At 38.6% G+C, this 15,297-nt stretch overlaps 1 protein-coding gene across 1 annotated transcript in view; it reads right to left on the reverse strand.

The window, feature by feature from the left end:
* Positions 1-15,297, reverse strand: part of ACER3 (alkaline ceramidase 3) — a 145,788-nt gene that overhangs the window by 75,973 nt on the left and 54,518 nt on the right. Inside the window, exons 2-3 of the mRNA XM_018059312.1 lie at positions 13,311-13,421; positions 1,662-1,714 (exon numbers count right to left, since the gene is read on the reverse strand). Of these exons, the coding sequence (XP_017914801.1) occupies positions 1,662-1,714; positions 13,311-13,421 (164 nt within the window). The remainder of the gene's footprint in view (positions 1-1,661; positions 1,715-13,310; positions 13,422-15,297) is intronic.

A 15,297-nucleotide genomic window follows, 5' to 3' on the forward strand; every position in this document is an offset into this window, starting at 1 on the left:
ACATGAGTTTGAGTAAACTCTGGGAGTTGGTGACAAGACAGGGAGGCTTGGTGTGCTGCAGTCCATGGGGTCGCAAAGAGTCAGACAGGACTAAACGACTGAACTGACTGACTTTCAAGATCCCAACTAACGTTGCAGAAATTGATAAATGCCAGGGACTCAAAATAGATTAAACAATTTTTAAAAAGAAGAATAAATTTGGAGGATTCACAGCTCCCAATTTCAAGATTTACTACAAACCTACCTGAATCAAGGTACATAGAGGTCAGTGGAATTGAACCAAGAGTTGAATCAAGAGTCAAGAAATAAACTCATAAATTTATAATTGATTGATTTCTATAGGGGTACCATGATATTTCGGTGGGGAAAGAACCTACATATCCACAATGCCACCAACAAAATCAAGAAATTAACATAGATTAATTACTACTACATAATCCTCCGACCCCATTAAATTTTTCTAAGTGAAGTGTCCCAATAATATCATAAGTATAAGCGCATGCACACACACACATACATGCACACACATATACATTCACAGGATCCAGTCCAGAATTATACAGTGTATTTACTTCTCATGTCTTTTTAGTCTCCTTCAATCTTGAACAGTTCCTCGGTCTTTTCACTTTATGATCATGGATACTTTTGAAGATTACAGGCCACTTGTTTTATAGAATGTCACTCTTATATTTTAATATAGCTGTAACTAATAATTCATAGACTGTTATATAAACAGATCCTTCCAGATTAGCGCTATCCAATACAGTAGGCACTAGGTGTATGTGGTTATTGAGCATTTGGAGTAATATAAACTGAAATACACTGCAAGTGTGAAATATATATCCAATTTTAGGCTGTGAGACATTTCATTAACAGATTTTTATATTATATGTTGAAATAATAGCAATACTTTGGATATACTGAGTTAAAATATATTATTAAAATTAATTACACCTATTTCTTTTTAATGTGGCTTTTAAAAATGTGACTACTGGAGACTACTGGAAATTATACAAGTAGTTCACATTATATTTTTTTTCAAATCTATTTTTTAATTGAAGGATAATTGCTTTACAGAATTTTTTTGTTTTCTGTCAAACCTCAACACGAACCTCAACATTATATTTCTATTGGACGGTGTTATTCTAGAAGATTCTGGGTTAGAAATGGGGAACAAAGAGGTTAAAAGATTCAGGACAACATATAGCAAGGACAGTAAATATAAATCCTAGCATAGCTCTAAAACCCTGCTAGTTAAAGGAACCAGACCATTCAACTGGACACCATAAAAGAGACATAAGGGAAGATAGCAGCTAAAAATAAGAATACATTGTTTTGGTGAACTGATTTTATCTTACCAGGATGTCTGTATGGCATTTCACTTTCTAATCCTGCTCTAAAGCCATACATGCCTTAAGAGAGGTGGTCAAAAACTCATACTGCTCTTGTTTAGTTTCTCTCTGGGCCACTTCTTTGCTTGCCTCTTTACTTCACTTATTCAACCTGGATCCTTTGGCCTGAAGTAAAAACTCCAGGGATTACAGATCTCATCTTATTTCTCTTGTCTCAATATCAGCCTCTAGAAATTTGCTCTTTCCTCAAATATGAAGTGTCTCTGGATTAAGAGAAATAAGCATTTAGTAAATTTTTTCATTACTGACCTGCATTTCATATTTCAGAGTCATGTGGAAGCACCAGGATCCCATTCCTACCACTGAAATTAAAACAAAAAAACAAAAAAAACAATTAGCATGAAATTCTTTGTGGGGGACCAGAGTGACTTGAAAAAAACAATAAGACATTTTAAAGCACTGAGTTTTAAGAACAAATTTGTGAAATCCTGTGGCAAGATATACCAGACCCTGCCTAAGCTCTATCTATAATTGATGAAATTTTGGAACAGAAAAAAAAAACAAGCATAAATTCTTGTAAATTCCCTCCACTAAGTGATTTACCAGATTAATCAATATTCTCCATTTTTTTGCATAAATGTGTTATGGATGCTAGGGGTAAGCTTTAATGCTCAGAGCTGGTTAGCTACTCTTCAGTACTTCTTTGTATTTCTAATCCAAATAGTTGAAGTATATGCTTAATAAGAACCAATCAGTTATGTTTGTTTGTTCCCAAACTTGTTAATGCCACTGCATTTAGTTAACAGAAATATGACTGCAAAAAGACAGCTACTGTTTCTATAAAAACTACTTAAAATATTTCAAGAAATGTTTAAAACACACTTAATAAAATTGAGTTGCTAATAAAAATTGCTCTTGATATCTGTATATATATGTTACAAATTAGGGAAAATTCTGTATTCAATGTCTTGAAGTTCTTTCCAAGGGCTTCTATTTTAAATAAATCATTTTTATTCTGTTTAAAATTTTCTGTTTGTTTTTCAATGCAAAAAAGACTAATCAGAACTATAATTAGGGTACTATATTCAAAGGCGATGCTCTGCATCAAATCATTGTCAAAGATTATACCACTATGCTTCAATTAAAATAAAACTTAAAGATGGCTATATATATTTTTCAGTAATTATAGCTTTGACTCTTTAAAAATTAACAGAATAAATATCACTCCCAATCACATCTGATAATACAGCTTCTACTGTGATGAAGCTCAGTTCAATAAGCTTTTATTGAGTACTTCCTATTTGCCAAATTCAACTACAGATGCTGAGGTACAAAGATAAGATCCAGTCATTGGCCTTTATGAAGCATACAGACTAATGGAAGAGACAGGCCGATAAACAGAAGATACCAGTACATGGAGAAATGGGAAGGAAAAAAAGATATGCATAGAGTGAACTTCCTTGGTGATTCCGCTGGTAAAGAACCCACCTCTCGATGCAGGAGACATGGATTTGATCCCTGGGTAGGGAAATCCCCTTAAGATAGAAAAGGCAACCTGCTCCAGTATTCTTGCCTGGAAAATTTCACTGACAGAGGAGCTACAGTCCATGGGAGTGGACATGACCGAGAGCGCACGCATGCACATGCACACACACACTACACACACACTACCATAGAAGCACAGTCCTTGGGAAGAGTTGGACATGACTGAGAGCAACACACACACATACACACTACACACACACACTACACACACACTACACACTACCATAGGAGCACGGTCCTTGGGAATAGTTGGACATGACTGAGAGCAACACACACACACACACACACACACACACACACACACACACACTACACACTACCATAGGAGCACAGTCCTTGGGAAGAGTTGGACACGACTGAGACCAACACACACACACACACACACACACACACTCTACCATAGAAGCACAGAAGATGAGACTTACGAAGGAAGCCAGAGAAGGCAAGAATGATGCCAGAGGAGTCTGTCTCAAGAATATAACAGTTAGCCCAACAAACACAGTAAATGTGGATGTTATCAAATCATTTGAACAAAGCCATTAGAGAAAGATTTCAAACCCTTTGTTACTCTTGGTTAAAAAAAAATCAGTACTGATATTATCACATTTTTTTGCTCAAAAGGAGATGAGAGAAGTAAAGAGTTACTGAACTCATCTTACTAAGGAAATGAGGAAGTGGGATGGTGGCTGTCCTTTTTCAAAGGAGAAACCAGAAAATTAGATAAATTAATGGCAGGAGAAAAAAACCAAACCTTGTGAGCTATTTAAACTCATACAATATACTATAAAGTAAAAAGATAAAAATGAGGTGAATGACTGTTTATCCTGAAAGGCAGACTGGCCACTTAATCTATGTCTCACTCAAGAGCTGTTTTTATCCAAACGTTTCCAAATATTCTCTTGTCACTGTTTACTATATCACATTAAAGCCTGATCTTTAAAAAAACTGCTACAGTTTATTCCCTTTCGAAACTCCATTTAGAGTGCAAAGAAATAGAATATCACCTTTCTCCTTACAATATTTTATATTTTGCCACTATAAAGCAAACCACCAATTTTTGCTAAAATGTATTGGCTTTATTGAGATGCAATTCACATGTGTGTGTGCATGCTCAGTCATGTCTGACTCTTTGCAACCCCATGGACTATAGTCCATCAGGCTCCTCTGCCCATGGGTCTCTCCAGGCAAGAGATCTTTCTACTGATCTCTACTCCACTGATCTCTCTACTGTCTACGGTTTGTCTTTTCCAAACTGTCATACAGTTGGACTCATACAGTAAGTAGCCTTTTCAGACTGGCTTTTCACTTAGTAATATGCATTTACGGTTCTTCCATGGCTGTCCATGGCCTTATATAGCACAGTTCTTTCTAGTGCTGAATAATATTCCATTGTCTGGAGGTCCCACAGTTTATTTCTCCATTCACCTATTAAAGGGCAGATTAGCTCCTTTCAGGTATGGCATTATGAATAAACCTGCTATCTGTGTGCAGGTTTCGGTGTAAACAACAGGTTTCATCTCTATCAGGTAAATGCCAGGGAAAGTTAGATTATATGGTGAGAGTATGTTTTGTGAGAAACTGCCAAACTGTTCCAAAGTGGCTGTGCCATTCTGCATCCCTACCAGCAATGAATGAAAGTTCCTGTTGCTTCAAAACCTCAGTTCCTTTTCAACAAATATTTACTGGGCACTTAATGTTCCATGGATCACTGCCTTATCTAACTCAGTGAAACTAGGTGCCATGCTGGTAGAGCCAGCCAAAATGAATGGGTCACGGTGGAGAGTTCTGAAAAAATGCGGGCCACTGGAGAAGGGAATGGCAAACCACTTCAGTATTCTTGCCTTGAGAACCCCATGAACAGCATGAAAAGGCAAAAAGATAGGACACTGAAAAATGAACTTCCCAGGTCGGTAGGTGCCCAATATGCTCCTGGAGATCAGTGGAGAAATAACTCCAGAAAAAATAAAGAGACGGAGCCAAAGTGAAAACAACACCCAGATGTGGATGTGACTGGTAATGGAAGTAAAGTCCAATGTTGTAAAGAACAATATTGTATTGGAACCTGGAATGTTAGGTCCATGAATCAAGGTAAATTGGAAGTGGTCAAACAGGAGATGGCAAGAGTGAACACTGATATTTTAGGAATCAATGAACTAAAATGGACCAGAATGGGCATATTTAATTCAGATGACCATTATATCTACTACTGTAGGCAAGAATCCCTTAGAAGAAATGGAGTAGCCCTCGTAGTCAACAAAACAGTCTGAAATGCAGTTCTTGGGTGCAATCTCAAAAATAACAGAATGATCTCTGTTTGTTTCCAAGGCAAACCATTCAATATCACAGTAATCCAAGTCTATGCCCCAACCACTAATGCCAAAGAAGCTGACGTGGAACAGTTCTACAAGACCTTCCAGAACACCAAAAAAGATATCCTGACATAAGGGGACTGGAATGCAAAAGTAGGAAGTCAAGAGGTATCTGGAATAACAGGCAAGTTTAGCCTTGTGGTACAAAATGAAGCAGGGCAAAGGCTAACAGATTTTTGCCAAGAGAACACACTGGTCATAGCAAACACCCTTTCTCAACAACAGAAGAGACAACTCTACATATAGACATCACCAGATGGACAATACCAAAATCAGACATCTTGGAGTGCAAAATCAGTGGGCCTTAGGAAGCATCACTACGACCTAAGCTAGTAGAAGAGATGTGAATACCAGACCACCTTACCTGCCTCCTGAGAAATCTGTATGCAGGTCAAGAAGCAACAATTAGAACAGGACATGGAACAATGGACTGGTTCCAAACTGGGAAAGGAGTAGCACATCAAGGCTGTATATTGTCACCCTGCTTATTTAACTTATATGCAGAGTACATCATGTGAAATGCCAGGGCTGGATGAAGCACAAGTTGGAATCAAGATTGCCAGGAGATGGATGAAACTGGAGCCAATTATACAGAGTGAAGTAAGCCAGAAAGAAAAACACCAATACAGTATACTAACACATATATATGGAATTTAGGAAGATGGCAATGACGACCCTGTATGCAAGACAGGAAAAAAGACACAGATGTGTATAACGGACTTTTGGACTCAGAGGGAGAGGGAGAGGGTGGGATGATTTGGGAGAATGGCATTCTAACATGTATACTATCATGTAAGAATTGAATCGCCAGTCTATGTCTGACGCAGGGTGCAGCATGCTTGGGGCTGGTGCATGGGGATGACCCAGAGAGATGTTGTAGGGAGGGAGGTGGGAGGGGGGTTCATGTTTGGGAACACATGTAAGAATTAAAGATTTTAAAATTTTAAAAATAAAAAACTAAAAAAAAAAAAAAGATTGCCAGGAGAAATATCAATAACTTCATATATGCAGATGACACCACCCTTATGGCAGAAAATGAAGAGGAACTAAAGAGCCTCTTGATGAAAGTAAAAGAGGAGAGTAAAAAAGTTGGCTTAAATCTCAGAAAATTCAGAAAACTAAGATCATGGCATCTGGCCCTAGCACTTTATGGCAAATAGATGGGGAAACAGTTGAAACAATGACAGACTTTCTTTTCTTGGGCTCCAAAATCACTGCAGATGGTGACTGCAGCCATGAAATTAAAAGACATTTGATCCTTGGAAGAAAAGTTATGACCAACCTAGAGACCATACGAAAAAGCAGAGACATTACTTTGCCAACACAGGTCCATCCAGTCAAAGCTATGGTTTTTCCAATAGTCATGCATGGATGTGAGAGTTGGAACATTAAGAAAGCTGAGAGCTGAAGAACTGATTTTGAACTCTGGTGTTGGAGAAGACTCTTGAGAGTCCCTTGGACTGCAAGGGGATCAAACCAGTCAATCCTAAAGGAAATCAACCCTGAATATTCACTGAAAGGACTGATGCTGAAGCTGAAGCTCCATACGTTGGCCACCTGATGGGAAGAACTGACTCACTGGAAGACCCTGATGCTGGGAAAGATTGAAGGCAGGCGGAGAAGGGGACAAGAGGATGAGATGGCTGGATGGCACCACTGACTCAATGGACATGAGTTTCAGCAAGCTCTGGCAGCTGGTGATGGACAGGGAAAGCCTGGCATATTGCAGCCCATGGGGTCGCAAAGGGTCAGACATGAATGAGCGACTGAACTCAATTAAATTGATCTACCAACATTCCATGGCAGTTGTAGCTCAGTTAGTAAAGAAATCTGCCTGCAGTGCAGGAGACCTGGGTTCGATCCCTGGGTTGGGAAGATCCCCTGGAGAAGGAAATGGCAACCCACTCCAGTATCCTTGCCTGGAAAATCTCATGGACAGAGCAGCCTGGTGGGCTGCAGTCCATGAGGTCACAAAGAGTTGGGCACAACTGAGCAACTAACACTTACCAACATTCCAAGCATTTCCATTGGGATAAAGGAGCGAATAAGAGATATATGTTTCCTGTCCTAAGAACTGTTAGGAAGCCACTAAAAATATGAGAGAGGCCATTTCAAAGCTAAGGGAGTCTACGCAGGGGGTTACTACCTTGTCTAGTGAGTCAGAAGAGGGATATCAGGGGAAGCAACACATGGAGTTAAATAGGTGAAAAGAACTTTTTAAAATGAGATCATTCTATGTAGAAGGATCATTCAACATAAAGGAATGACAATGCACTTAAAGAAGTAAAAGAGCTTGGCTTCAACTATAAACATTGTTGCATCAAGTGAGAAGATTGCCATGATTTGCAGGCAGTAAACTGAGAAGAGCTTTTAAAGTCATGCTATGATTTGAACTTCATTCTAAACACAAAGTTGTTGAAAAACTACATTCACATACATGAATACATAAGTACACACAGATTAACAGGACTAACTTTTGCATTAAAAAAATATCACTGTGGTTACAAGGCAGGAAAATGTTTACAGGAGTAGTTGCCTAACTTTGATAGCAAAAAAAATTGTTTAGGAACTCCATATATGTGTATTTATTTATAAATTGTATACACACTGCTATGTTAAGATACTCAGTTCAGTTCAGTCACTCAGTCGTCACACCAGGCCTCCCTGTCCATCACCAACTCCCAGAGTTCACTCAGACTCACGTCCATCAAGTCAATGATGCCATCCAGCCATCTCATCCTCTGTCGTCCCCTTTTCCTCCTGCCCCCAATCCCTCCCAGCATCAGAGTCTTTTCCAATAAGTCAACTCTTCGCATGAGGTGGTCAAAGGACTGGAGTTTCAGCTTTAGCATCATTCCTTCCAAAGAAATCTGCTGATCTGCTGATCTCCTTCAGAATGGACTGGTTGGATCTCCTTGCAGTCCAAGGGACTCTCAAGAGTCTTCTCCAACACCACAGTTCAAAAGCATCAATTCTTCAGCGCTCAGCTTTCTTAACAGTCCAACTCTCACATCCATACATGACCACAGGAAAAACCATAGCCTTGACTAGACGGACCTTAGAAGGCAAAGTAATGTCTCTGTGGCGGACCTTAGTCAGCAAAGTAATATCTCTGCTTTTGAATATGCTATCTAGGTGGGTCATAACTTTCCTTCCGAGGAGTAAGTGTCTTTTAATTTCATGGCTGCACTCACCATCTGCAGTGATTTTCGAGCCCCAAAAAATAAAGTCTGACACTGTTTTCACTGTTTCCCCATCTATTTCCCATGAAGTGATGGGACCGGATGCCATAATCTTCGTTTTCTGTGAGCTTTAAACCAACTTTTTCACTCTCCTCTTTCACTTTCATCGAGAGGCTTTTTAGTTCCTCTTCACTTTCTGCCAAAAGGGTGGTGTCATCTGTATATCTGAGGTTATTGACATTTCTCCCAGCAATCTTGATACCAGCTTGTGTTTCTTCCAGTCCAGCGTTTCTCATGATGTACTCTGCATATAAGTTAAATAAGCAGGGTGACAATATACAGACTTGACATACTTCTTTTCCTATTTGAAAACCAGTCTGTTGTTCCATGTCCAGTTCTAACTGTTGCTTCCTGACCTGCATACAGATTTCTCAAGAGGCAGGTCAGGTGGTCTGGTATTCCCATCTCTTTCAGAATTTTCCACAGTTTATTGTGATCCAAACAGTCAAAGGCTTTGGCATAGTCAATAAAGCCATAAGATCTATTTTATTGGTTATGCTCTTTAGGTCTTCCAGATATTGATTGATATATTTTGTTCACCCCATTTGTCTTGTACCAAATTGTAGCATATTAAAATCTTCTGTTATTCTATTTAACTAGACCATATAATGTCCATACACTATTCTTTAGTCCTTATCCTATCATTGTTTTAATCTTAAATTTATAGTTAAATGTATTAAAAGTTCATTATCAGACATTTGCCCAAGTCTGCCTAGTTTTCTCCTAGTTGAATGAACATAATTCTCCAGACAATGCAGTCAGTAGAGCTTTCTGTACTGAAGGTGATGTTCTATGTCTGCACTGCCCAACGTGGCAGCCATAAGCCACATTTGGGTACTGAGCACTTGAAACATGGCTAATGTGACGGAGGAACTGAAATTTACATTTTATTTAATTTTCATTTATTTAAATTTAAACTGCCACATGTGGCTAGCAGCCACTAAATTAGACAGAGCAATACTCATGCATTCATCTGGAAGGAGTCATGTGTGTAGTTTTCAATGAGTACTTGTATGTTTAAAACTGTTTTTCCACAACCTAGATACCTGAAAAACAATTTGGTTAGAATATAAAATCCTTGGTTTGCCCTAAAAATGTAGTCACACTGATGCTTTTCTTTTTTATGTTGCTGAGGTCTAGTGCCAGCCTAATTTTCTTGCCCTTATGAGTAATCTGGTCTTTTTCCCTAGAGCTGTGAGAATTTATTTATTTATTTATTTTTTCATTTTTAAAATCCAGTAATTTTACTAGTCTTTTTCAGAGCGACCATTCCGAGTCAGTTTTACAATACAAAAATGCACCTTTCAAAATCTAGAGTCAGGTCTTTTTCCATTTTCAAAAAGTCATTTTTCTAATTAATTTTAAAACTATAGTTTTAAATATAAGATCTGTATCATTGTTTTATTTTCCTTTTTCAGGAACTTTAATTACAATTATATTGAATCTTCTTTGCCTGTCTTCCATTTCAATCACTTTTTCTCTCACTCTTTATTTCTTTATCTCATTTTCATTCTCTTGCTGTGCATCTCTTTCTTTTTCCTTTCTTAAACAGTCTTTATTAAATACTCAACACATTGTAATTCAGGATTCATTTCTTTCCTAAGTTTAATCAATTTAATTTTATTTCTTTTGGGAGGTGAGGAAGCTATTTCTGTTATTTTTTAATTAATTTTTATTGGTGTTACTAGTTTTTAAATTTTTATCTATTTTTTGGTTTGAGGCTAATTCAGTTAGGAATATCGTGCTGCAGTTTCTTTCTGCTTTATAATTAGTATGGCACCCCACTCCAGTACTCTTGCCTAGAAAATCCCATGGAAGGAGGAGCCTGGTAGGCTCCAGTCCATGGGGTCGCTGAGAATTGGACATGACTGAGCGACTTCACTTTCAATTTTCACTTTCATGCACTGGAGAAGGAAATGGCAACCCATTCCAGTGTTCTTGCCTGGAGAATCCCAGGGGCGGCAGAGCCTGGTGGGCTGCCGTCTATGGGCTCGCACAGAGTCGGACACGACTGAAGTGACTTAGCAGCAGCAGCAGCAGCAGTGGGAAAAGAATAACCACGAATCAAAAGATATTGATTCTCAATACTGTTTTCTTATTACAGTAACTGCATAGATGCAGACTGACTTTGGTAGGGTCTATTTTGTGGAAAGAGTAAAGGTTTGGGGTGGCTGAAAAGATTCCTAGTTTGAGACTGCCCCCTTCTGAATAAAGAAGGTTACATTCCCTTTCCATATATATTTGTTTGTTTGGGGGGCAGGGGGAGAGGGCCAAGCAGGGAGAAGGGTCTACTGTATTTTAGTTGTTTTGTTTCAGTAGGATCTTAATTCCTGCCTCTAACTTCATTCTTTTCCAACACATCTCCAAAGGCTATCTTCCCTCTTTCTAGTTACTTCTTTCCCAGAAGCAATACCTTGCCACATGAGGCCTTGTATACTTTCAAGTCTTTTACTGTGTACTTGCCACTACTATGATTTACCAGGTCTTAGAATGTTTTCAGAAATTTTGCATTTATCATGAAGCTTTCCCTTTCTCTTAGTGTTTTGTCAGATTAAGTCCTCAACTCTTCTCTCCTCTTTTCCACATAGTTTTTCAAACCTCCCAAAGTCTAAAACATTAAAGACAGTTCTGTTAGAATTTGATATTTATTTCTTGTTTAAAAATTATTTGAAGCTCATAGTATTCTTTGGCACCCCACTCCAGTACTCTTGCCTGGAAAATCCCATGGGCAGAGGAGCCTGGTAGGCTGCAGTCCATGGGGTCATGGAGAGTCGGACACGACTGAGCGACTTCACTTTCACTTTTCAATTTCATGCATTGGAGAAGGAAATGGCAACCCACTCTAGTGTTCTTGCCTGGAGAATCACAGGGATGGGGGAGCCTGGTAGGCTGCTGTCTATGGGGTCGCACAGAGTCAGACACGACTGAAGTGACTTAGCAGTAGGAAGACTGAAAGTGTGAGCTGCTGCTGCTGCTAAGTCACTTCTTTAGTCATGTCTGACTCTGTGCAACCCCATAAATGGCAGCCCACCAGGCTCTGCCGTCCCTGGGATTCTCCAGGCAAGAACACTGGAATGGGTTGCCATTTCCTTCTCCAATGCGTGAAAGTGAAGTCACTGAGTCATGTCCAACTCTCAGCGACCCCAAGGACTGCAGCCTACCAGGCTCCTCTGTCCATGGGATTTTCCAGGCAAGAGTACTGGAGTAGGGTGCCATTGCCTTCTCCGAAAGTGTGAGCTAAGAGTGGCTTATTTACTTTCCTTCTTAATCTGTACAGTTGTCTACAAGGATGAGAGGACAAATTCTGAGAAGGTCAGTATTATTCTAGGGCAACTTGGAAGCCCCTCAAATCTTTTTATTCTGTTATTACCGATTGTGATTTGTCGGTATTTTACAAACATTCTTAAAACACCCCAGGAAATAAAGCAAAGGGTTAAGTTTGTGAATAAGTCTTCCTACTGAAGATCAATCAAGTAAATTTCTCAAAACACCACATATATGAGACACAAAAATTAAACTCTCTCATCAGTTCAGTTCAGTTGCTCAGTCGTGTCCACTCTTTGTGACCCCATGGACTGCAGCACACCAAAATTCCCTGTCCATCACCAACTCCAGGAGTTTACCCAAATTCATGTCCATTGAGTTGATGATGCCATCCAACTGTCTCATCCTCTGTCATCCCCTTCTCCTCCCACCTTCAATCTTTCCCAGCATCAGGGTCTTTTCCAATGAGTCAGTTCTTCTCATGAGGTGGCCAAAGTATTGGAATTTCAGCTTCAGCATCAGTCCTTCCAATGAAAAGTCAGGACTGATTTCCTTTAGGATGGACTGGTTGGATCTTCTTGCAGTCCAAGGGACTCTCAAGAATCTTCTCCCAACACCACAGTTCAAAAGCATCAATTCTTCGGCTCTCAGCTTTCTTTAAAGTCCATCTCTCACATCCATACATGACTATTGGAAAAACTCTCTCATACACAGTGACTAATATAATTATATAGAATCAGATATGATACACTATATCTTACAGTTTTGTGGTAATTAGATAAATATTATTGTGTAAATAACATCCACCTTGAATTAAAACAAAAGAAACTGTTTAGCTTAGAAAGTTATATAAAAAACAGACTAGAACCTACTTTCTTTGCCAGTTTTGTTTTTATGATGATAATGCAAGAACATGAAAGAATGATTTTCCCATCTTAGACTCTGATAAAGTTCACTTATCTTCCATGTCACATTTATTGAGGACCACTAACTTGCCAGACAATCAGTATACAAATATAATTAAGATGCAGTCCCTGTTTCATAGACAAGTAGAAGAACAGGAATAAGCTGTAAAAAGTTAGATACAATAGAATAGTCTTTAGAAAAAGTTTTATAACTCTAGCAGGGTGAGCAGGGAGGAAGATGGGAATAAAATCAGGCAGGAGTACAAACGGAGCGTTAACTCTGTAAGTTTATTTCTTTAAAAAGGAAAAAGTAAAATCTGAAACAAATATTGCAAAATATTAAGATCTGACAAAGCAGGATGGTAGGATACATAGGTATATTTCCTATATTATCCTTGTTCTTTTCTGGATGCTTGAAATATCTTGTTATTTTTTTTAAAAATTTACTCAAAATATAGTTCAAATACTGGTAAGATTTGTGTAATTTAATTCAGAACTTTCAGAATATCCTCAAGTTGTATAATAAACAACACAAAATCAAGAAACAATTTTAGGAAAGAATAAGAAAAACCGACTGTCTGAATACTGTACATCAATTTTTTACATCATTCTTAGATGAAGTGTTATACATACCTGTGAGTGCTAAATAGGAAGCAGTGTACCGCTTTTCCAGTCCACTTCTAACACTCTGTATCGCACCAAAAATTGGAGGTAAAATCATAATCAGGTTACTCACTGTATTCCCTATAGGAAAAGAAAAGCACAAGAAGATAATGAGATTAATCAATATTAATTTAAATTAAAAGGAGGTGGCTCAGTGCTACAGATTTCGCCTGCCAATGCAGAAGACGCAAGAGACATGGGTTCGGTCCCTCGGTTGGGAAGATCCTCTGGAGAAGGAAATGGCAAGTCACTGCAGTACCCTTGTTTAGAAACCCCCAGGAGCAGAGGAGCCCGGTGGGCTACAGTCGGTGGGGTCACAAAGAGCTGGACACCACTGAGTGAGCAAGCACAGACATACACTTAAAGATACACAGTTAGCCTTTAGCAAAAATAAAGCAGGTGACTTCTTAGAAAGATGATGGAAAGATACTTAAAAGGTGCTAAAGGAAAATAATTTTCTCAACAAAAAATTCTTACAGAAATTGAAGCAAAATAAAGATACTTTCAAACAAATGAAACTAAGAAATTTTCAACCAGAACATCCACTAGAGGATCTAAATTCTCAAGGTAAAAAGCAAAGTACCTCAGAATAAACCTCAAAGATAACAGCAAAAATTGAGTTGGAAAAAGCAGCTTATACCAATGCTTCTGAAAGAGCGGTCCATTTGCCTTTATAAAAAAAAACATTTTACTTGTTTAGATTTCATCATTCATCTTCATGAAGTTTCTTCAAGGATTTATAGGTACTGTATTCCTTGACTTCCTAAGTGCTTGAGAATATTGTCTTTTGCCTTTATATTCAAAAGATAACTTAGTTATAAACTTTTGGTGTCTTTTTTTCAAAAGTTGGAAGTACTATTATACTGTCTTCCAGACTGAATATTACTATGAAGAAGTTTAAAGCTAGTCCGAATTTTTTGTATGTGACTTCCTTTTTTGTCTGTACTCCTGATGAATTCTTTTTTTCTACTTGACTGTGTATTTGAGTACAACTGGGCATCCAGTCTTCTTGCCTTGAGAACCCCATGAACAGTATGAAAAGGCAAAACGATAGGATACTGAAAGAGGAATTCACCAGGTCAGTAGGTGCCCAATACGCTACTGGAGATCAGTGGAGAAATAACTCCAGAAAGAATGAAGGGATGGAGCCAAAGCAAAAACAATACCCAGCTGTGGATGTGACTGGTGATAGAAGCAAGGTCCGATGCTGTAAAGTGCAATATTGCATAGGAACCTGGAATGTCAGGTCCATGAATCAAGGCAAATTGGAAGTGGTCAAACAAGAGATGGCAAGAGTGAACGTCGACATTCTAGGAATCAGAGAACTAAAATGGACTGGAATCGGTGAATTTAACTCAGATGACCATTATATCTACTACTGCGGGCAGGAATCCCTCAGGAGAAATGGAGTAGCCAGCATGGTCAACAAAAGAGTCCGAAATGCAGTACTTGGATGCAATCTCAAAAATGACAGAATGATCTCTGTTCGTCTCCAAGGCAAACCATTCAATATCACAGTTATCCAAGTCTATGCCCCAACCAGTAACGCTGAAGAAACTGAAGTTGAACGGTTTTATGAAGACCTACAAGACCTTTTAGAACTAACACCAAAAAAGATGTCCTTTTCATTATAGGGGACTGGAATGCAAAAAGTAGGAAGTCAAGAAACACCTGGAGTAACAGGCAAATTTGGCCTTGGAATGCGGAATGAAGCAGGGCAAAGACCAATATAGAGTTTTGCCAAGAAAATGCACTGGTCAGGGCAAACACCTTCCAACAACACAAGAGAAGACTCTACACATGGATGGTCAACACCGAAATCAGATTGATTATATTCTTTGCAGCCAAAGATGGAGAGCTCTATATAGTCAACAAAAACAAGACCAGGAGCTGACTGTAGCTCAGATCATGAACTCCTTATTGCCAAATTCAGACTCAAATTGAAGAAAGTAGGGAA

The sequence above is a fragment of the Capra hircus genome, chromosome 15 (genome assembly GCF_001704415.2).
Source record: "Capra hircus breed San Clemente chromosome 15, ASM170441v1, whole genome shotgun sequence".
Lineage (NCBI taxonomy): Eukaryota > Metazoa > Chordata > Mammalia > Artiodactyla > Bovidae > Capra > Capra hircus.